General features: G+C 38.4%; 1 protein-coding gene across 1 annotated transcript; it reads left to right on the top strand.

The window, feature by feature from the left end:
• Positions 1-1,843: 1,843 nt before the first annotated feature.
• On the top strand, positions 1,844-22,050 carry LOC308103786 (microfibril-associated glycoprotein 4-like; the record flags this gene model as incomplete). The annotated part of the gene is made up of 2 exons (XM_080453953.1): positions 1,844-1,916; positions 21,197-22,050. 2 exons carry the CDS (start codon positions 1,844-1,846, stop codon positions 21,922-21,924), a joined length of 801 nt encoding a protein of 266 aa, XP_080310079.1. The 3' UTR covers positions 21,925-22,050.
• Positions 22,051-23,876: the final 1,826 nt, after the last annotated feature.

Genomic DNA, 23,876 nt, shown 5'->3' with positions numbered 1-23,876 from the left:
AGTTCAGCATGGGGGCCCAAGTGGCAATATAATGTTTCTGTGGTGTGTATTGGGATCACTCTGTATCTGCTCTCTTATCACTTGCCATGTGCGAAGGGCAACACAGCCTATATTTAATGTGCCTAAAGATGCCAGGGAGATCGCTACGATCAGATTACGTCCCCCACCATTACTATCAAAATCTAAATCAAAATTATTATGTATTCTGGGGTCGTTCAGTGGCCTTGGGCAGCATAGATGTAGGGCCGTGTAAAAATCTCTCTGTTTGGTCTCTCAATACTATGTCTCTAAAGAATACTCCCTCTGATTAAACCCCATGAAACAATGGTATGTTCCTGTCTGGCTGAGAGTGATATGGGTACTAGTCAAATTTATTGTGTAGTCACCCTCCTTGATATAAAAAAAAATGGGTGGGGGTTTGGTGGTGAGTCTTTGATCTGTGTATGCAGTGGACTGTATTTATACTCACTTAACTATCGTGCCTGTGTATGAGAGTGTGTGTGCGTGTCACTGTCTCTCCTTCCTTACACTTAAGTGTCTCTGTAATGGTCACTCTGCCATTAGACTGCCCCAACGCTCCTGATTTCGTGTATAGAGGGGCGGGTGTAAAGAGCCGGCGAGAGACTGCGGCTGATCCCATTGGTTCACCGATCTGTCCGTCAACCCCCGCCCCGTTAACACAACATTACGAGCGACGCCCACTGCACTCTGGTTGGTTGGGAAGTGAAACACTTCCTTATACCGAGTACACCGACGCGCTGGGCCAGGCTTTTATTTTTTAGCAACACTAAACAATAAAAGCCTGGAGATCGAGGCTACTCTGCCATAAGTCTAAGCACATTCATTTAACAAAAATTAACGGCAACATTACATCACTTTGACATGAAAGTTTCTACAAGTATGAACTTTAGTATAGTCACTTAACATTATACTACTGTCACTATATAATCCTATACTATCTTAATATGAATATGCTATTATACTATACCGTACATATGCTATCATACTATTTCTCTCCTTGACCTGCCACCCGGCAGGGCACACAGCATAGGAATGTGCAGAGGCCAGGGTGCCACCCTCCTTTACCGTGACTAAATGTAAAATGGTTCAAAGACTTATCTATACTTATTCAATCAAATTGATATTGGGTGGCACTTATAGTTACCCTTAGTTAGTTATACCGTACACAGCATGTAATTGGAAACACAACAAAACAACTTTCCTGTGCCTTATGCACAGGTCACTTGACATTATTCTCGGGCTGTATAAAATTGTACAATTCTCTTCTGCCACTTATGACCTGTTTCAGAGAAATGGAAGGTTAACGACAGCAAAAGTGTATACGTCTCTCCTGCAAGCAGTCAACCTGTTTTAGAGAAATGGAAGGTTAACGACAGCAAAAGTGTATACGTCTCTCCTGCAAGCAGTCGACCTGTTTTAGAGAACTGGAAGGTTTACCACAACATAAACAACCTTAATCACACTTAAGTCTTTCGGACCTCCCCACTACCCTTGGTCAATCAGTGGTATCATGGCAATAGAAATAAAAGTTATGTCAATGATCAGCAAAGTAATTGGATACATTTAGCACCAAAATCGATGATGTAAAGTATGAATTCTTTTGAAGATAGTGTAGGTTTCAGCCAGTCAACCGCAACTGGCAATAAACTGTAAAGCAAATGTCAGCAATGTATGAAATCACTTGACATCCACTCTGCAACCAAAACCCGGCATGTTCTCATAATGTACACCAAACGCACTGACCATTAACATAAGAGGGAGATATTTTGAGCAGCACACACAAACACATAATTTCGCTTTCGGTTAATCAAATCAAAATAGCATGACAGAAGCCACCACGTACACCACCCTGAAGTGTGCACCCTTCAGAGGCCGTGGACCGTGCAGCTCCGTCTGTAGTCATACATTTTCTGCCAAGCATCACCCAACGTGCTCGTGAGTCTCTCGACAACACAGCCTAACTCAAATGCAACAGAAATCAACTACCTTTCAATTCACGTAACTAATTTAGATAAGCATTTATGATATTTTGGTATATTGTAAGAGCCTAAAGGGCGGTTTCTCACTGGATCCGTTTGAATCGAAGCGTTCCCGAGTATGCTTGGCTGGCCAGCATTCACACTGCCCAAGATCCAATCGCACCAAAGAACACTTGCATGTATACCCCCGATCCTATAGGTGGCGGCATGCACATAGTGTTTCTTCTGTGGACACAGACGTCATCAACTATGCGACAATGTTTGTGGTCGTCACGCAGAAATATAGGGTTGCGGCTGGAGAGCTATGCTGGGGAGGGGAGGCGATCTATGTAAGTGCACGGTCTTTGGGGAGCCTCGCCCCGAAGCGGGGAGAACGCACTGAGCGCTCAACACAGTGAGCGCACAGAAGTCAAGCCACAGACTTCTGTGTTGTTGACGGACAACGGATGTACGCTTATGAGAAACAACACAAATAAAACCTGGTGAAACACTTGTGTGCATTAGCGCAAGATGAGGATACAGGAAACATTCAGTCTAAATGTCCAATTTGCTAACCTTCACAACTACTAATACTTTTGTATTTGAAACTTTAAATTTCTCTAAATATTATAAACTTTCACGACAGCTTAAGTACAAAAATATATCATTTATGAAAAGGCAACTATAGTAGCCTATACAGTGAAGTCCGACTGAATGACTGAAACCTTGTATTGTGAATTGTACTTCCATGTACTGTTTCTCATGTCTCATGTCTAAATAAAGTACATCAATCCAACGTCTTTTCTTTTTTGACTCTCTTGGTGTGGGGATTATCTGGCACATGTATGTATCTGTTATGAAAGAGAAATTGCATCATGAGTGAAACGGCTATAGTCCTTGGGAAACTATAAACCTACGTAGGCCTACATCTAAATGAGTTACCATATTTACTTACAAATTTCAAATTACAAAGCCTTATAAGCTATATATTTCTGGGATGCATAGTAGCTGAAACTCCACAAGATACCCACAAGATATACTATATGCGCTGCTCGCGCACCTGAAATGCGCGATGGAGACCCGCCAATGTTTCATGACTGATAGACATGAAAGAAGGCCCTTCACAGCTAATAGAGAATTTTAAATTTTAAGAATCGGTTCAGAATTGAATGAGTAAAATTGTTAGAAAGGCTCCCATAATATAAGTTGATTATTATTTCAATTGTTATGTTCCACCTTAAGAGTAATATGCACCAGCCCACCTTAAGTGCGCAATGCATTCTGGGGCGTTTTCATTCATTCAGTAGCACCGGCTAGAAGAGCAGTGTTGGCTGTTTTTGTCGAGTTTATATACCGTCACCTATTCCAAATAGCGGGCCACTTCCGTCTAATGGTACGCTTGCTTTCACATTGCAGCGTACCGTACCCGAAAACGCATGATCCGGATCCGAAACTGCCTCCGGAGGTGGTTTCGGGAACGGAACGGTTACCCGTTTCGCAGGTCGATTCACTACATTCACACTAGCTAAGCGGTCTGGAGTGCGCACCCGGGACCTGAGTGTGAAACGGCTCTAAATGTCCCCAGTAGGTATGATATCTATTGTTCATGTTATAAACTTATCTTGCTATGGTTCACCCTGTCCACCCTGCCACAGTGTGATCAATTTATCGCTCCAACAATCCATACTCTCCTAATGTTGGAATGCACACTATTTATGTTTCTCTTCGCTTAAATAATTGTATTACTCTGCCATTCATGTAACATAAAAATAATGAACACTTAACCCTGCCCTATTTTAGCTATAGCCAGACAATAATTCTCATTTCAATACAGCCTTTACTTAATTATTTTCACAACTCTGAGGTTCCCTTGTGCACTTCAATCTCGTTCATCTGTGCCTGTCTTGTTGACACAGCCACTGAATTGGGTGAAACAGCTGAACTGTAAACATCTTGATAAGAAAGGACATCTACTGCACAGTGTCGATATGGAAAAATTAGAGCTGCCCGCCACTAAAATCATCTTAATGTCCTCCCTTAATTTTCCCCTACATGTATTGTCTTTATTCAAAAATTATAATATGTTCAATGCTAATAACTTAATTAGTCGTTACATGTGCCTTCATAGTTTCAGATTGAGACGTGCATGCCTCTGAAAAGCAGCTAAATTATTTATGTTATATCATCAAATGAGTATATTAAGGGCTGTTTTAGTGACCACAAACTTAATTTCTGCAAAAATATAATAAGGATAATGCTGATAATTGATCAGTTTAATACCAAACCTCAGTGCTCTCATAGTTTCAGCTTTAGAAAAACCAAAAAACAACAGGCCTTGCATTTTTAGAACTGGCAAGTGCTTCCTTTTAACTGTGACACATTTTCACTTAACAAAGGTTGTTTCCTCGATTCGTTTATGTTTTCCAATAAATTGTCTTTGGTTTTGAACAAATATTCACTTATATTGGAGTACTAGCACTCATTTAAAAATGGACTTGATTGATGTTTCCGTTCAGTTAACTAATTTGACATTATTAATTGATGAATTTGAAAAGATATATAGTTTGATTGTGGCATTCCATTTAACACTACACACCAGTTTATCGCGTCAATTTGGTTGTTTTGTCCGCTATTTCAAATATGTTAGTCTACGATGTCACTACACATAAGATGTAATATTAATTTACTAGTGGGGCACTATTATTATTTGATCTTTTGAAGCTTCAATCTATGCAGAATCAAGGTTACTCTATAATGTATTAGTGCAACTCTTATGTGTCAAAACGTGTATGTCTAATAAGTATCATGTTTCTGTAGCCGACGTCTGGACAACCTCTCAACAGCTGGGAGCCAGGCCGGTGGCGTTAGCAAACCTTTAACAACAACAAGGGGCTAAACAAAGCCGTTTGAAGTTGTCCCACCACCATCCACTTCTGATAAGACAACAGAACAGGAAAGGGGGGGAGAAAGCCAGGCCAACCAAATGGCCACACACACACACACACACACACACACACACACACACACACACACACACAGACAACTTCCCCCCCCTCTCTCTCTCACTCTTTCTCCCTCTTTTTGAGCGCATGGAAAATTATGTTTTCACCACAAAGAAGACATTACACGTGACCTCATGGAGAGACATGTGGACAATAATGGACAATAATGTGAAAATGTATTATTATGCGGTATTTCCAAATGTATGCCTGGTGTTTAGAAGTGACCGGGGCATGACCCAAGGGGGGCCCATGGCTGACCTGGGTCATAAAATTCACGGAAGGGTTCTGCTTCCCCTCCCGGTGACTCAGAGTCAGCAATCCCACAGCAGATAAGGAATTAACATAGTAATGACTTTTGACCACATGAAAGGATTTTAGGGTATATAGATCCCACACAGACCACACTCTTAGCTCAAAGCCGCCAAGGGATGACCCTCTCCCTGTCTATCCCATCACCAACCAAACGACGAGGAGGGTTAATCACCTTCCTAGCTCTCTTCAACACGGAACCACCAAGGAGGAGGTCCAGGTCCAGGCCGCTGCAACCCGCAGCCGCGGCAGGAGCAGAGACTGATCAGAAGGTCTCCGCTCCACTCATCTCCATCGCACACGCACCCGAGCCGTGAAGTGCGCCCGTCTCCAAGAGGACATCGTCGCGGTCTACTCGGCGACCCGACCTCCGCCACCGTCTAAGCTGACTCAGTCTGCCATTACACTGAGATTTCCGAACTCTGCGACCACTCGCTAGAACCAGTGCCAAGTTGGGCTTCAGAGCGCGCCTGTGTATCTTTCTCCTGAAATCCAGAGTCTCCGGACTCAGGCCCCTACCCGGGTCTAAAGGTGTGTTGGACCATTTTGATTTGTGCATTAATCTTAAGGCGACGTTACTGTGTTTACAAGAGAATATCTGTTATAGTTGAGCATAGCTCAGAAGGTTTTACAATAATGCATCCCCAATGCGATTCCTTCTTTTACTCTCTGTGACTTTTTCTCTCTCCTGTTTTCTTATCTCCCCACATTAACTACATACACAACATAAGTTTCTGTTTCCCAAGCGTTGCTTTATAAATACTTGTAACGGTGAAGTCTGAATAAACCCAATTTTATTGTAACAAGGAAAGTAATGATGTTTGGTGTCTTTTGTCCAGCCAGTTAAAGATTATCTCTCTCTGATTAAACTGACATTTATATAAACCTGTCCAAGAACTCACGTTACATTACAGTGACGTAAGTTTCAATAATAATAATATATATATATATATCTATATGTATGTATTATTATATTGTAATTGATTCATAAATTATATTTATATGGTTTATGAGATAATTACGTCCTGTGTTCATATGCTGCGATATCATCCAGTGTGTGTGATCACTACATTTCACACTTCTCTAGTGTCTGTTTTTTGTAAAAAATAAGATAAAAAAAATGTATTGTGTCCTACCTAGAGCGATAGAAAATGTATTTGTTTACACATGTCGAGGCCCCAACAACAACGATTAGCAGTAAGTCAACCTTGCTTCATACATTCCACTGCTTGCTTAGAAAGTGTGTCCTTCACCATGGCATATTAGTTCCAGTGTCTGTAACAGATAAAAGTTTGTCAAAAGTCATTCAAGCTTCCCCACGGCTTGCTCTCTGGTTGCCATAGGTGTCATCAGAAGTGAGTCTCGTGAACACTGTAGTTTGCAATGTTGGTGCCCCTCTCACTCAGCATGTTGATCAGACTGCATTATATCGTGGTCTTTCACATGTCTCTTTCAGTTTTCAATGCACTTCAAGTGCATGTTTCCAGTTCATAGAATGAAAATGACCGTCCGCCAAACATTGTTGCAGTCCTCGAATGTGAAACAAACCCACTTCTAAAGTCTGAGATAGTTTTTTTTTTAAAGATATATACTATATATATATATAATGATAGTGTAAAATAATTGCAGATACAGTGTATGTGAGACCATAAGTTAATTTCTCTTTTGATAACAGTGTAAGTGGCACACTCACTATCGTGCACCATGCCTAATATGTATTTCTCATTCTAAATTATCTCCATTGAAGTGTCCTGGCCTTCCATTGCATGCACTGTCACTTGTTTGGTCTATCACAACTAATGTTTGCACTATCTGGACTCCAGAATGCGTCTTGCCACCAAGAGAGACTATTGGCCCTGGCAGGGAAAGAAATGATGAGGTGTTCATTCAATGCCTAAGTAGGGTATCAATACTTAGAAGCTTTTGGGCTTTCTGTCATTTGCTTACATTCTTAATATTATTATTATTATTATTATTATTACACTTATTATATATAATATATATAATAAGTGTAATAATAATAATAATAATAATAATAATAATAATAATAATAATAATAATAATAATAAGGGTAATAATAATAATAATAATAATAATAAGTGTGCTTATATTATTAAGTTCTGCAGGCACTTAAGTTGCTCTCACATATACTTGCAAAGTAGCCTGTCTATTAACAATAATAATAATAATAATAATACTGGCATCGGTGATAAAAACACAATGTATTGACACAAGGAATTAACAGTCACACTTTTGTGGATTACAGTAAAATTGTAATGACAAATTCCAAGATGAACTCTGCAGCCGCACTGAGACGCTCCAAGCCGTCAGATATTCCCCGAATATTGGTTTCCAAGCTCTAACCTTGGATTGCCTTTCAATAAAACCATATTTGATGGGCATATGTATCACCTACCTGTTACTGATTTGAGAGAATTTTATATTGTTGTAATCAGTTCATTATTTCCTGTGCAAACCATGAATAAAACTGAAGTGTGTCATTTGGAGCGAATGGCATAGCGCAGCACAAATTGTCTTCTTTGAATAGACTATCATCTTATATAAACACAATTGACACAAGGAATTGACACTCTCACATCTGCTGATAATAGGACAATTATAATCAGACATTCCTGGAGAATTAGAAGATTACATTATACTATATAAGATTAGAATGTTGTGTGCCAGGCTGTGAGTGTGTTTAGATATGCGCAACAGCACATTGGTTTGTATTGTATTGGACCAGTGCGCAATGAATAATGATAATAATATTATAATAATAATAATCCTTGAATAGCGTGACGTGTAGGCTATCTTGTGGGTTTTCATTGGCTGAGCAGTCTGACAATCCCCTGTGAGCGTCAGTCATTGGCCGACCGCTGTTGGTCCCACCCAGCCCAGTAAATACAAAATGTGATTGGAATGGACTTCAAATGGCCCACCCTGCCTCTGGTCCCGCCTCCGCTCCCCCCGCCTCCCTGCAAGGTTTCGAGTAGAACGTTTCAGAGTTTCAGCACATGCATAACTCTGAGGCTCTGCCTCGATCTGCTGCTGCTGCGTGCGTGTGCGCGCGCGTGTGTTCAGAGATTTGAGGAGAGTGTGCTGCTGTGTGTGTGACGCTGAATCACAGTTTCAAAATAAAGTTTAACCATTGAATTTTTTTTCCAGTCTTTCAACAATAAAGTTGCTAGTTTCAAAAACGATCCCCATTTACAAGGTTTCAAACATGGAAAACAAAATAATACCCAGGTAGAACAGTGCCAAAATGCATATTCTGAAAGTGTGTTTGTGACAAATTTGAAACTCTGAAAAATGTGTTGGCGAAACACTGTAAAATATTTGTTCAGAGTTTTGAATATTGTTTTCGGCCTATCAACACTTTTTTCGAAGATTCAACAATTTTTTCAGAGATACAAAAAAAAATCTGAGATTCGAAACGAGTTTGCAGTATTGCAAAAAAGGTTTTCAAGGTTTTGAAACGTTTATTCTAAGTTAGGAGAATTGGCAGTATATTGATTCCATAGATGACCCCTGCTGTTTAGTATTCTTTAATTGTGACTGTCTGCTAGTTAATTGTTTTATTGGCTTAAGTATTTTGGGAGGGGGGGTGATCGGTATCAGGTCCAGGGGCCTTTAGATTCGGGCCCCTGAGCTCTTGGGCCCCCTGAGCTCCCGGGGACCATGGGTCCCAGTAGGCCCGTTCAGTAATGCACCCTTGAATGAAAATAGCAGATCTACTATCTAAATATTTTGAATATTGTTTAAACATTTATTTACAAGTGACTTTACAGGAAAAACAAGCCAACGTTGCTTATAATAAGCAGACATGGCAACACTTGTACACAGGAAACCCCTTGATTCAGCAGTTAATTACACTTGTTTAGCTAAGGAAGTATAACGTCTGCTTGTTTGAGTTGACTGAATTACAAAAATGTTGATAAGTGATTATTACAGGGATCTAAAATTGTATGTATGTGTGTTCCAAGTCCGTTGGAATAGATGTATACAGAAAATATACTTTGGTTGGTTTCTCTACTTACTATTCATAGGTTTATGCCAATAAATCAAATGTGTTTAAGTGTATACATTTCTTTTTTTTTTTTTTTTTTTTTTATAACTTTTTTTATTTCATTTTTAAAGACAGACAAAATACAGTGTTAGACAAAACAAAAAACACCACGAAAAATAACAAAATAAAATATTACAATAACCGAAATAAGACAAACAAAAACACATTGCTAGGTTTGCTGATGCAGCTATCTTTCCAAACACCCTCCAGGGTCTAGTTCTTACATCAGCCCATCTGAGAATATGAATGGAGTCCATATTTTATCATAGATGTCCAACTTTCCTTTAATTTTGTAGTGTAAGTAATCTAGAGGTATATAACTTGATATTTCTGTCTTCCATTGGGCTAGTGTTGGGGGGGAAGGGGCTTTCCAATTTACAGCAATAAATTTTTTGGCAGCGATGAATGCCAGGTTGCTCAATTTTCTTTGGTAACTGTCACCATGTTTGAAATTACCTAACAAGCAGAGGCGAGGGGAGGGCATCAGCCTAAGGTCAAGACAAGAGGACATAAAGGAACATATATCTTCCCAAAACGGGACAAGTTTGTGGCAGGACCATAACATATGTAGAAAAGAACCTTTTTTTTTCTTACATCTCCAGCATAGAAAGGACATTTCTGGATGCATAGCGTTCAATTTCACTGGAGTATAATATGTTCTATGTGCGATCTTAAATTGCAAAAGTTTATGTCTCCAATTATATGATTCGGAATGTATGCTTGACCATATCTGTACCCACTCTTCCTCACTGATGCCCTCTCTCACATCTGTCTCCCATTTTGTTTTTGTAGCCAAAGTATTAGCTGGAAAAGCCTCTATCAGCCCATGGTATAATTTAGACAATAATTTTACTGGTTTTTCTGTTTGTCTCAGGATCCTCTCCATTGTAGAGGGTTCTGGTTCGTCAAGTGTATGTTGTGTGGACTGAATAAAACTTCTTATTTGTAAAAAACAAAAAAAATGTGAATTAGGTATACCAAATTTTTCTTGGATTTCTCTAAAAGAAAGCAAAATTCAGTTTTTGTATAAATTTATAAAAGTTGAAATACCTTTGTCCACCAGTTGCTTAAATATACTACCATTGAAGATAAAAGGTAATGTGGGGTTTTTCCAAATGGGAGCATAGGGTGATAGAGGTCTTCTCCAGTTCAAAAACTTATGGACAGAATGGAGTATACACGGGTTATTTGTTATTTTCTTTAGATTTTTCATTCCACAGTACAAAGCATAATTTAAATCCAGCGGTAACATATCATGATTTTCTATTCTGACCCATGCACATGGTTCACTAAACCATTGTTTTAATGGTTTTAGTTGTGCTGCCCAATAATACAATTTCATATTTGGAACCCCGAGCCCACCCAACTCCAAAGGGAGGTACAATACATTTAAACGAACTCTAGAAACTTTACCACTCCAAATAAAAGACGAAAATAAAGATTGGATTTTCTTAAACACATATTCTGGGACCATTATAGGAAGCATTTGAAATAAGTATAATAGTCTAGGTAAGACGTTCATTTTTAGAACATTTACACGGCCTAAAATAGATATTGGAAGCGTCTGCCATCGTTTCAGGTCTGCCTCTATGGATTCAAGTATTGGGACATAATTTATTTTGAACAATTCTTCCAAGTTATCTATAATCTTTACCCCCAAATACTTTATATGGTTCTGAGTCCATTTCCACTGAAACCGGTTCTGTAAGGAACTACTATCAAAATTGGAAATGGGCATTATTTCCGTCTTTTCCCAGTTGACTTTGAAGCCAGATACTATTCCATAATTTTCTAACAATTCTAATAAAGCTGGTAATGATTGTTCTGGTTTCGATATATATAATAGGATATCATCTGCGTATGAAGACATGACGTGGTATTCTGCTCCAATACCTATTCCTACTATCCTGTTGTGAGACCTGATCTTAATTGCTAATGGTTCGACAGCGAGCGCATATAGGTAGCCCGAAATCGGACACCCTTGTCTTGTTCCTCTTCCTAGATAGAATGGTTCAGAAATCTGACTGTTGGTCTTTACAGATGCCTTCGGTGACTGATAAAGTAATTTAATCCAAGATATAAAAACTGGGCCAAAATTAAAATATTTTAATACCTCCACTAAGTATCTCCACTCTACTCTATCATACGCTTTTTCTGCGTCTATCGATACTACCACCATGGGGGATTTATCCGTACGAGTATGAGATATCACGTTACAAAATCTTCGAATATTATCTGATGAAAATCGACCTCTCATAAAACCTGTCTGATCCGGATGGATAAGACTTTGTATGACTGTCTCCAGACGTATAGCCAACATCATAGTGATTATCTTATAGTCAACATTTAGTAATGACACAGGTCTCATAGATGAACAAAGGAGTGGATCTTTATCCTTTTTTTTTAAAAAGAGTAATAATAGCTAGTTTCAGAGACTCAGGTAATTCGTTTTTTTTTAACGCTGTTTCTATCATATTCAAGAGTGGATTCAAGATCTTTGTCTGAAAGCATCTGTAAAACTCAACAGGCAAACCGTCACTTCCGGGAGATTTTCCATTTTTCAATTTATCAATTGCTTTTGTAATCTCAACCTGAGAAATATTTTTATCTAATTCTGTCTTTTCTATTGTGGATATAGTAGGGGAAACCATTCCATCCAGGAAGCACTGTATGTCCTCCACAGAACCATCATTTTCAGACCTATAGAGTTCTTGATAGAAAGATCTAAATGTTCCATTTATAATCAAAGGATCTCTTGTAATGCTTCCATCGGGGCAGGTTATACTGTAAATAGCTCTTTCCTCCTCTGCTTTTTTAATTTGCCATGCAAGTAATTTGCCTGCGCTTTCCCCATGTTCAACATGGTTCTGTTTGGCTTTTAAAATAGATATTTCAGCTGCTGTAGTGTCTAAAGTACAAAATTTTAATTTTGCTTGATTTAATTGTTGTAAGGTGGCTTCATTTTTATCATTACTATGTTTTATTTCCAATTCTTTAATTTCTTTTTCTAAGACAAGCGTCTCTTTTTTTATTTTATTTTTTAAGGAGGAGGAGTAAGAAATGGTACAGCCCCGACAAAAAGCCTTAAAAGTTTCCCAGATTAATATGGGACAAGTGTCCTGTATCTGGTTAGCTTCCATAAAAATATCTATTTGATTATTCATGAATTCTATAAAATTTGTATCTGTTAGTAATGTAATATTGAAACGCCATGTTCTAGTTGGTTTTATTGCAGTATTGAGTTGAATATTAATCAGCAAGGGAGAATGGTCAGATATAATTCTAGGTAGGTACTTACATTCTGAAGTGCAATTCACAAGAGTGTTACTTATCATAAAAAAATCGATTCTTGAGTATGAATCATGTACTTGGGAATAATACGAATATTCTTTCTTGGCAGGGTATAATGTTCTCCATATTTCGCATAAACCTATATCTTTTAAATTCTCACTTAGCACTTTGGACACGTTGGAGACAGGATGTCTCCGACAGGATGTTGTATCAAACTGATGAAAAATACAGTTAAAGTCCCCACCCCAAATAATAGGTTCTCGATAAGAAGACAATTTCAAGGTCAAATCATTTATAAATTTGGGGTCGTCATAATTAGGACAGTAACAATTTAGGAGAACAATTTCTACATAATCGAGAAAGCCTTTAACCAAAACATAACGACCACATGGGTCAATCACACTTTCTACTAATTGAAAGTTTACCCCTTTTTTCATTAAGATTGCTACCCCTCTGGATCTAGAATTGAAAGTAGAGGAAAAAAACATCCCTTCCCATTTGCGCTTGAATTTGTTGCTCTCTGTTATTGAAAGATGTGTCTCCTGCAAAAACAAAATATCTATTTTATGTTCTTTTGCATGTGATAAAACACGATTTCTTTTTACTTGCTGATTAATCCCTCGAACATTCCATGTTGCAAATTTAATATTCGCCATTAAATCGTTTTAATCCTGCCAGGATCGAATGGTGAACATGATGGCGCTTTACAAGGAATGGCCGAAAAAAAAGGGGAATTCTTAAATGTAACAAAATCTCTCCTAGAAGCTACATATTTTAAAAGAGACAGGACTCTGGATGTGGTTAGTTTTAGCAAACTGCAATTGGGCCTAGCAAAACACATAACACTTAACACATAACATGTACCCACCCACCCCCATCCCTTTAACCCTTTTAATATTTCCCGCATGAAAAAGAAAACACCTGTACCTCTGTACAGGTGGGAGCTATCTACTGTGCCCGTGGCCTTTCATAATTAAGTCATTTTTTTTACTTTTACCTTAAACTTGTAATCCTCAGGTAATAATAAGAATGATAATACAGATTCAATAATAGCTAACATAATAATGGCAACAACAAAAAAGAAAAGAAAAAAGAAAAAAAATACATATATGAACATAATGATAATAATAAAAAAAACTAAATCATACATACATATATATGCATATCTTCCGATTTTATCTATTTACATTTAAATCAGTTTGTTAGGCTTCTGTAAAGAACAAAACGAAAAGTCATGCCTTCTTACTGTGCAAAATAAATTACAGAGTGGTTGAGGGAGGGAGAGAGGGAGATCTATAGGGTCGAGGGAGGGGAGGGGGAAAAATACAACAAACATAATGCTTTTCTTTTCAATGAGTATAGTGTAAATGTTCTCAATTTAAATCAGTTTGTTAGGCTTCTGTAAAATACGAAACGAAAAAAGGAAGAGAAAACAGTAGAATATAAAATAGGGAAAACACTCCTATCAAAGTTCTAAAGCCCAGTATATCTAAATTAATTGTAATAAAAAGAAAACTGTTCACAATGAATAATTACGAATAATACAAAAGAAGAAAAAATATTTTATACTAGGCCTATGTAATATTTTAAGTTCACAGGTCTCTTAGTAAAATCCTCTGCTAAAAGTCTTTCCCATCAAAGGGGGTTGCAAAAAAATAAAAAAAAATAATAATGTTTACCATCAAAGTCATTATTGATCAAAAAGGGTCATTCATTTTCTTTCCTTCTCTCTCCCCTTCCCACCCACCCCACCGCCCTCCGTTCCCTTCCTCCCTTTCTTAAATCGAACAGTAGAAAAAATAATGTCTGGTTTAAAAAAAGTGTATACATTTCAAAGAGGACAAAGGCATGGATGACATTTCTGGAAACTTTGTTTTATTGTATTAAGTAACGGTCTGAGAACATTGCAGTTCTGTGTTAGGGGCAGATGAATAATTTTCATAAAACTGCAATAGTTAAAATCTATCTCCTCCTGGGATTTTTGAGTAATTTGCACGAAATTCTTTACACATGAACTTTGGACCTCTGCCGACAAAATGTTAGTAGCGGATTTTCCATAAGTGAAAAAATGCAGAAGTTAGGAGCCAATGACTGTTTTCATATAATTCAAAATGGTGGGAGATCTAAAGGTCAGAGGTCAAAAGTCAGAGGCTGAAAGTTGTTCAGCATGAGGAGACGCATATGTGTATCCAAGTTTCATGGCTCTAGGTCAAACAGGGCATGAGTTGTACCTGTTCAAAGTTGCCATTTTCAATTGAGTGCTATAGCGCCACCTTTTGACGAAAGATTGTGAGAATTATTTCTTGATAGTTTTTCATGACCATCTACCATATGGCCGAGTTTCGTAAAAAGCGACAGCACGGTTCACCCAGAACTGCGAAAAGTGAGAAACAGAAGAACTAAAATAAAGGCAATCTTAAAACAGGTCCAGAGCTGAGCTCTGGCCCCGTAAAGAAGAAGAAGAAGAAGAAGAAGAAGAAACAGAATAATGCCAATAACGGAGCCTTGCTCTGCAGAGCCTGGCCCCGTAATAAAATAAAATACATTTATATGGTTTTTTAAACCACATTCGAATGGCAATTTTAGCATTCGAATGTTATTTCGACTTTTGAATCCCAAAATTCGTTCTGACAGCCCTAGACTAGCAGTATTGGACTGAACTCATACCTGTGATTAGCCATGGTTCACATGACGCTTGTACACAAGCGTCATGGGGCCGAGAGTCCCTGGTTTATAGTGGTGTTCGATTTTTTTACATTGCCAACTCTCACATGTACATAAACGTTCAGATTTCAAATATAAAGTGCTTACCCCCGAGCCACGGATGTTACGAGGCGATCCGTACCGCGATAAGTACCCGTATCTCCCATATTGTTCAATAAAAAGCATTTTAATCCGATCGCCGGCCATTTTCTCCAAATTTTCTCCATTGCTTTCTTTCAACCATGTGACACTAATGGTTGGGACTGGGAGGTGTATTGCACTCTGATGATCGGCTTAAAATGCTTCGTTTTTATTGAACAATACGGGAGATACTTGTACTTATCACGGAACGGATCGCTTTGTAACATCCGTGGCTCGGGGTAAGCACTTTATATTTGAAATCTGAACGTTTATGTACATGTGAGAGTTGGCAATGTAAAAAAATCGAACACCACTATAAACCAGGGACTCTCGGCACCATGACTGTCATGGTATGACAGTCATGTTTCAGGGCTAACCTGTGATTGGCTAAAAGTGTTTTCTGTCACTGGGTTATATATATATATATATATATATATATATATATATATATATATATATATATATATATATATATATATATATATATATACCCCTACAGTTGTCATATAATTGTAAATGAATGCAAGATTTTCTGTCTCTGTTTGGCCGATGGTTGTGAGTTTCGGGCCTTGGCCGTTTGGCATAGCCCTCTACCATATTGCCGAGTTTCGTAAAAAGTGACCACACGGTTAGGCCAGAACTGCAAAAACGGCGGAAGAAACAGGGCAGTTTCAAAGAGGCTTCGAGCCTGATAGGCCTCGAAACCTCAAATAGTACCTATGTGTACCCCTAGGGGTAGTCATACCCCTATTTAAAAAACACTGCTCCACAGTAAGAGCCTACAGTTGTCATATAATTGTAAATGAATGCAAGATTTTCTGTCATGTTTCTCAGCTTATAACAAATGGAATGATGATTGTGTTACATTTATATAATTGTTTTGTTTAAACCAGTGTTTTTTTTCTTAAAGGAGTAGTTCACCCAAAAAAATATTTATTTTCTATCAATTGCACACCCCATGAAGCCTTGAATCCATGGATTTATTTGTGTGTTTGTCGCATTCCTAAGCCAATAATTTGATTCCTGTCTCCTACCGGCTAATGTATCCGGTAGTGTAAATATTGTATCCGGTAGTTTAAATATTTACACTAAACAGCACAACAATCAGACAGTGTGACTGTTACTGTAGCAACCATCACATTCCAGACTCCATGACTTGTCATTGCCTGTTGAATCCAGTCAGACCCTCTTTATAGCTAGAGGCTATAGTCAACTCTGTCTGTCTGTCTGTCTGTCTGTCTGTCTGTCTGTCTGTCTGTCTGTCTGTCTGTCTGTCTGTCTGTCTGTCTGTCTGTCTGTCTGTCTGTCTGTCTGTCTGTCTGTCTGTCTGTCTGTCTGTCTGTCTGTCTGTCCACAACTGCAACATGCTGCTGTATATACGGTCGGGTATGTGCTGTTAAGCTGGATGCATGTTGCTTTGATTTCATGAATGAAATAGAATACACACTACATTTCCTCAAACCTGATTTAAGCAGACAAATACAAAGTCAGGGTTGAACATTCTCTGATAATAGAGACAATGATTGATAATGTGATTTTACACCATTACTTAATACAGAAGCAAGATGCCCTATTCTAAACTTACTAGAACACACTGGCACTGAACGCCAGCAATGGTTGAGTGTCGAAATCTGTCAAATATTTGACAGGTTTCCACAGGCTAACCACCACTACTGTTGATGTCAAGCTTGCTGTGTGTTCCAAAGCCTAGAGGGTATGTGTTAGAAGACATAACATGATTACTTTGCATTATACAGCGGCTGCCCCCAATCCCCCTTTTATTATTTTTACGGGGCCAGGCTCTGCAGAGCAAGGCTCCGTTTTGATATTGGCATTATTTTTCTTCTCCTTCTTCTTCTTCTTCTTCTTCTGCCACTTTTCGCAGTTCTGGCTGAACCGTGCTGTCGCTTTTTACGAAACTCTGCCACATGGTAGATGGTCATGAAAAACTATCAAGAAATAATTCTCACAATCTTTCGTCAAAAGGTGGCGCTATAGCACTCAATTGAAAATGCCAACTTTGAACAGGTATGTTTCTCCTGGGTTTAAATGTTTTTCAAACTGCTCAATATAGAGCATCGCAGTTCCCGCCCACTTCCTGGTTTTTCGTGGTGCCGGAAGGAACAACTCAATGCATTTTTCCCATTGACATTTCCAAAAATATTTATATCTATTAATTTAAGCCTCGAATCAAGCCATCATGACATGACATGAATCATGACCATAAAACGTTTGATTCTGTGATTTTTTCTTTTTGAAAACGGCAAAACAAAGGGTATTTATTAAATATAGTATATCATATAATTAAATATAAAATTAAAAAAAATCACAGAAAAAAACCTTTTATGGTCATGATTCATGTCATGTCATGATGGCTTGATTCGAGGCTTAAATTAATAGATATAAATATTTTTGGAAATATCAATGGGAAAAATGCATTGAGTTGTTCCTTCCGGCACCACGAAAAACCAGGAAGTGGGCGGGAACTGCGATGCTCTACTATGGCGTAAAATCTAAGGGCGGAGCTTACTGGTGATAGATGTGTTCCTCATGAGTCAAGGCACATGTGTAAGCAAGTTTCACGGCTGTCGGCCAAACGAGGCATGACTTTTGCCTGTTTAAAGTTTGCATTTAAAAAAAAATGATATAGCGCCCCCCCTTTGACCAATTGGAATAATATTGGTTTCAGGGATACTTGAATGACCCTCTACATTATTGCAAAGTTTCAAACAAATCTGAGTCTGCATGTATGTGTTAGGGGCAGATGAATAATTGTCATAAAACTGCAATATTCATTGGCTCATAAAAGCTTAATTTTTTCACTTATGGAAAATCCGCTTCCCCAGTTTGTCGGCATAGGTCCAAAGCTCATGTGTAAAATGTTTCGTACAGATTGCTCAAAGATCCCAGGAGGAGATAGATTTTTACTGTTTTTCATATAATTCAAAATGGTGGACAATCTAAAGGTCAGAGGTCAAAAGTCAGAGAGTGAAAGTTGTTAGGCATGAGGAGACGCATGTGTGTATCGAAGTTTCATGGCTGTGGGTCAAACAGGGCATGAGTTGTACGGTGTACCTGTTCAAAGTTGGCATTTTCAATTGAGTGCTACAGCGCCACCCTTTGGCCGATGGTTGTGAGTTTCGGGCCTTGGCCGTTTGGCATATTGCCGAGTTTCGTAAAAAGTGACCACACGGTTAGGCCAGAACTGCAAAAACGGCGGAAGAAACAGGGCAGTTTCAAAGAGGCTTCGAGCCTGATAGGCCTCGAAACCTCAAATAGTACCTATGTGTACCCCTAGGGGTAGTCATACCCCTATTTAAAAAACACTGCTCCACAGTAAGAGCCTACAGTTGTCATATAATTGTAAATGAATGCAAGATTTTCTGTCATGTTTCTCAGCTTATAGCAAATGGAATGATGATTGTGTTACATTTATATAATTGTTTTGTTTAAACCAGTGTTTTTTTCTTAAAGGAGTAGTTCACCCAAAAAAATATTTATTTTCTATCAATTGCACACCCCATGAAGCCTTGAATCCATGGATTTATTTGTGTGTTTGTCGCATTCCTAAGCCAATAATTTGATTCCTGTCTCCTACCGGCTAATGTATCCGGTAGGAGACACAAAGTAGACTCTTTGTGTCTCCTACCGGAAATACACCCAGGCATCAAATCATTGGCTTAGGAATGCGACAAAAAACTAAATAAATCCATGTATTCAAGGCTTCATGGGGTGTGCAATTGATAGAAAATAAATCATTGTTTGATTGAACTCCTCCTTTAAAGCCCCCCTTCTTACATCTGACTGAATTAAGCTGAGACCCCCCACATTATGTGTGTGCGCAGTGTGGGAACACTGTTTAAAAGTCTTTTGTTCCAGCTTAGCAAATGAAAAAGCATGTTTCTTTTTAAATAAATCATTTACAGATGGATGAAACAATCTGCTGTCAGTATCATTGTTTTATTGGTTATTCAGGTCAAATGCATATATATGTAATGTATTTCAGTTACAGTGTCTGATCAAATTAATAAGAAACATCTAAATATTGAACCTAGTGTTGTTTTAAAGTGAAATCCTCCTTTAACATTCTGACATCAATCCTGACCTTCACATTTCTGCACACATTTCTGTGTGTGTGTGTGTGTGTGTGTGTGTGTGTGTGTGTGTGTGTGTGTGTGTGTGTGTGTGTGTGTGTGTGTGTGTGTGTGTGTGTGTGTGTGTGTGTGTGTGTGTGTGTGTGTGTGTGTGTGTGTGTGTGTGTGTTGCAAGGTGGCCACAACAGACATAGCCGGTTCTGGCACTGTGCTTTGATTTTCCAATTTTCAAAGTAAATATCTATACGTTCTTAACAATTTAACCCTCTATACTTGGTTGACCGGAGTTCTCAGGGGTCTGTACTTTGTATCTTCGCCGAATCATTGACGATCTGCAAACTCACGAGTCACAATGCAACATGATGAGCTGTCAATCCTGGTTCCTGTCAGTCTACAGGAATCCTCTGTCAGTTCACATTCCAAACACAGCAGCTAGTTTCCAGTAAGGACGTTCATTAAATATAGTAAACATGTTGTGCTGCCAGGAACTATTAACCCTATAGTTCTCAAACATGTTCGTGCCAATCTCAAACATGTTCGCGTGCCAAGGACCCCCATAAATATATGTATTTGGACGTGGACCCCCCATCTGAAAATGTTTTGTGCCAGGGACCACCAGAAGAGAAGATTTGTGTTTGTGTTGAAAAGATATATAAAAATTTCTAAAATGTTCAATAATAGCAGATATACAAGCTCACAGCGTGGCACGAAGTGACGCGCTGTGAGCTTGCATATCTGCTATTTTGTAATAGCCAACGATAAATCGTTAAAATGACACAGATGCTTATTCGGTTTTAACGAGTTGAAGGATGTTTTTCTTTTCACCAAGCTCTTATTCAAAATATGAATTCACATAATGCATAATCTTGCATAGCTTTATTACTGACAGACTGTTTAAACAGAATCCTAGACAGACGGTCATGCATTTTTATGTTTATTCAGAACAATAATAATAACACACACCTTTGTGGTATTTGTCACTGGATATTTTGGAAAACACCAGCATCTGCATTTAACCCATCCTTAGTGACAGGAGCAGTGGGCACTAGGGGGCAGTGTCTCGGGGAGCAGTTGGGGGTAAAGTATCTTGGTCAGGGACACTTTGACACATTGCTGCAGGGCCTGGAATTGAACCTGAGACCTCTGGGTTCCAAGGCGGGCTCTATAATCATTCAACTATGGCCGCACCTTGAGCAGTGCATGCTTTGAATAATGTGGTTGGTTCGTGTGTGTGTGTGTGTGTGTGTGTGTGTGTGTGTGTGTGTGTGTGTGTGTGTGTGTGTGTGTGTGTGTGTGTGTGTGTGTGTGTGTGTGTGTGTGTGTGTGTGTGTGTGTGTGTGTGTGTGTACTATGTAACAAAAATGTATAGGCAGGTCAGACTGGTCTGGTGACAGAGTACCTTTATCTATCATACGATCTCTTTGGTGTCAATACGTCACCATTCTTAACTATAAGAGAAGGGTCTCACACACAGACTACATTGAACCTTCTACTGGAGCTGAACATACACTCAACACACTCAGACGTCCTTTGATCTGAACAACAAGCTACAACTCAAAGACTTCAAGATGATACTTGTTGCTGCAGTTCTGTTTCTGGCTGTAACAGTCCACTCTGCTCCTCGTTGTGGAATCAACCAGGATCTGGACTGTGAGGAAAACTACAACAATGGTGATCATGGTTATCACAAGCTGGTTCTGGACTGTGACGAAATCTACAAAAAAGTCTCCACAGCGAGTGGTGTGTACACCATCTACCCCACTACTCCACCTGCCAAGGTCTACTGTGACATGGACACAGATGGACGGAAGTGGACGGTCATCCAGAGAAGAGTGGACGGCACTCTGAACTTCTACAGACCCTGGGCTCAGTACCGAGCTGGGTTTGGAGACGCATCAGGCGAGTACTGGCTGGGACTGGAGAACATACATCTCCTTACCAAGGACGAAAAGTATCAGCTGAGGGTGGACATGGAAGACTTTGAGGGAAACACAGCGTTTGCCTCTTACTCCTCTTTCTCTGTGGGTTCTGAGGCTGATGGCTACAAGCTGCAGGTTGCTGACTTCAAGGATGGAGGAGCAGGAGACTCACTGACCGAGGCCAATGGAATGAAATTCTCAACCTTTGACAAAGATCAGGGCACGTGGAACGTCGGGAACTGTGCCAAATTTTATTACGGTGCATTTTGGAACGGAAAGGACTGTCTCTATGCTCGTCCCAATGGTGTTTACCTTTGGGGAAAGACGGGCGAACTCTCAGGTGTAATCTGGTACACATGGAAGGGTTATAATTACTCCCTGAAGGCTGTAGCGATGAAGATCAGACGTGTTCCTTAAACATGTTTAGGTTCACATGCATGTATTTTAGAAAAGCACAGCCGTGGTATAAAAGGCATGATGCAATATTTACTATTTTTCATGGTTTTAATTTGTTTTTTTTCTCTCTTTGGGACTCTGTTTAATCCTAAACTCATACAGTAGATATCTGTATTATTATCACATATTGTTACAGTGGTGACCTGTCAGGGCTTTTAAATTAATACATAATCCAAGATGTTGTGAACATCGTCATGAATAAAGAGATGCATGCAAAGACAAAGCAAGGTGTATTGTGTAATGCTTTACTTAAAGGTCGGGTCTATCTTTATAATCACATTTACAATTCATTATAAGGCTTCATAACACTAATGTTTATAATGATACATAACAACTTATAACAAGGTTTATGAAGTATTTTCCGTGTTGGTCAAATTACATTATTATGCTTAGAAGAACAGCATATTATAACTACCATACTTTTGTATTGTAGCTTGTTTTATAAGTATATAGAGGGTCTAAGTGTTTAGAGTGTATGTTATGCAGAGAGACTCCTTTACAGAATAAGCTTGCTGTTACAAATATGCACAGGGCAGTGGTGGAAAAAGTACTCAAAATTTACTTGAGTAAAAGTACAAAAGTATTGGTGTCAAAATGTACTTAAAGTACCAAAAGTAAAAGTACTAAAATATTTGAAAATAGCCTATGTATAAAATAGGGCTAAAGTGGTTAATGTATGTTTTATAATGTAATCATTTATATCTGCAAAGTAACTGGTAACTAAAGTTTTCAAATAATTGTAGTGGAGTAAAAGTAAAATATTTGCCTCTGAGAAGTAAAAGTACTGAAAATGGTAAATACTCCAGTAAACATTTAAGCAAACATTCCTCAATAGTGTACTTAAGCACAGTACTTGAGTACATGTACTTCGTTACTTTACACCACAGGCACAGGGTCAATAGTATACAGCTACTTAATTCCTATTGTGGGAATGATTTTTAGTTTATTGTAATAATGTTTTACTTAATGTCATATAATGAATATACATATTTGCCATGTTTAATTTCTAGAACCACATCAGAACAGCAATACTATCAGTGAGTGACAATATAAAGAGTGTCGTCATTCCCTGTTGTAGCAGAGACATCTGAGGGAGAATCTGAGTACATCCACACATCAACCCTAGCTCACTTAAAGATCCCAGTTGTGGGTTAGAATCCACCGCCGTACATCCAGCTTTGTCCAGAGTCTCTCTATACGAACATAATTGGTGCGTTCAGTAAAAAAAAAAAAAAAACTGATGGTACAAGTGGGTGAAATTACTTGTTGCACAAACCCCATCATTGCAGTTTTAAGAAAGCTGTAAAGAGATATGGAAGGGAAGAAACAGAAAAACATACATAATAAATATACATACGGTGCATTACATATATAAGGTGTGTGTGGTGGATAAATTGCAGTGGTATCAAGCAGTTAGACGTAATGACAGATAATGTACATAAGGTGCATGGATTAAGGGGGACATTTTTTAAAATGAGGCATTTAAAAGTAGCAGATTATAAAAACATGTCATAGTATTTAGTCATAATAGTCATTATATCGTTTCTGTCAGGTGGAAACCTCATATGTCCAAAACTGATACTTTTCAGTATTTAAATTAAAAAATAACAAAAACCGTGTTGGTCAAATTACATTATTATGCTTAGAAGAACAGCATATTATAACTACCATACTTTTGTATTGTAGCTTGTTTTATAAGTATATAGAGGGTCTAAGTGTTTAGAGTGTATGTTATGCAGAGAGACTCCTTTACAGAATAAGCTTGCTGTTACAAATATGCACAGGGCAGTGGTGGAAAAAGTACTCAAAATTTACTTGAGTAAAAGTACAAAAGTATTGGTGTCAAAATGTACTTAAAGTACCAAAAGTAAAAGTACTAAAATATTTGAAAATAGCCTATGTATAAAATAGGG

The sequence above is a fragment of the Gymnoscopelus braueri genome (genome assembly GCF_963280865.1).
Source record: "Gymnoscopelus braueri genome assembly, chromosome: 16".
In the NCBI taxonomy this organism is placed as follows: Eukaryota; Metazoa; Chordata; class Actinopteri; order Myctophiformes; family Myctophidae; genus Gymnoscopelus; species Gymnoscopelus braueri.
This window is presented reverse-complemented; position numbering and strand designations above follow the sequence as displayed.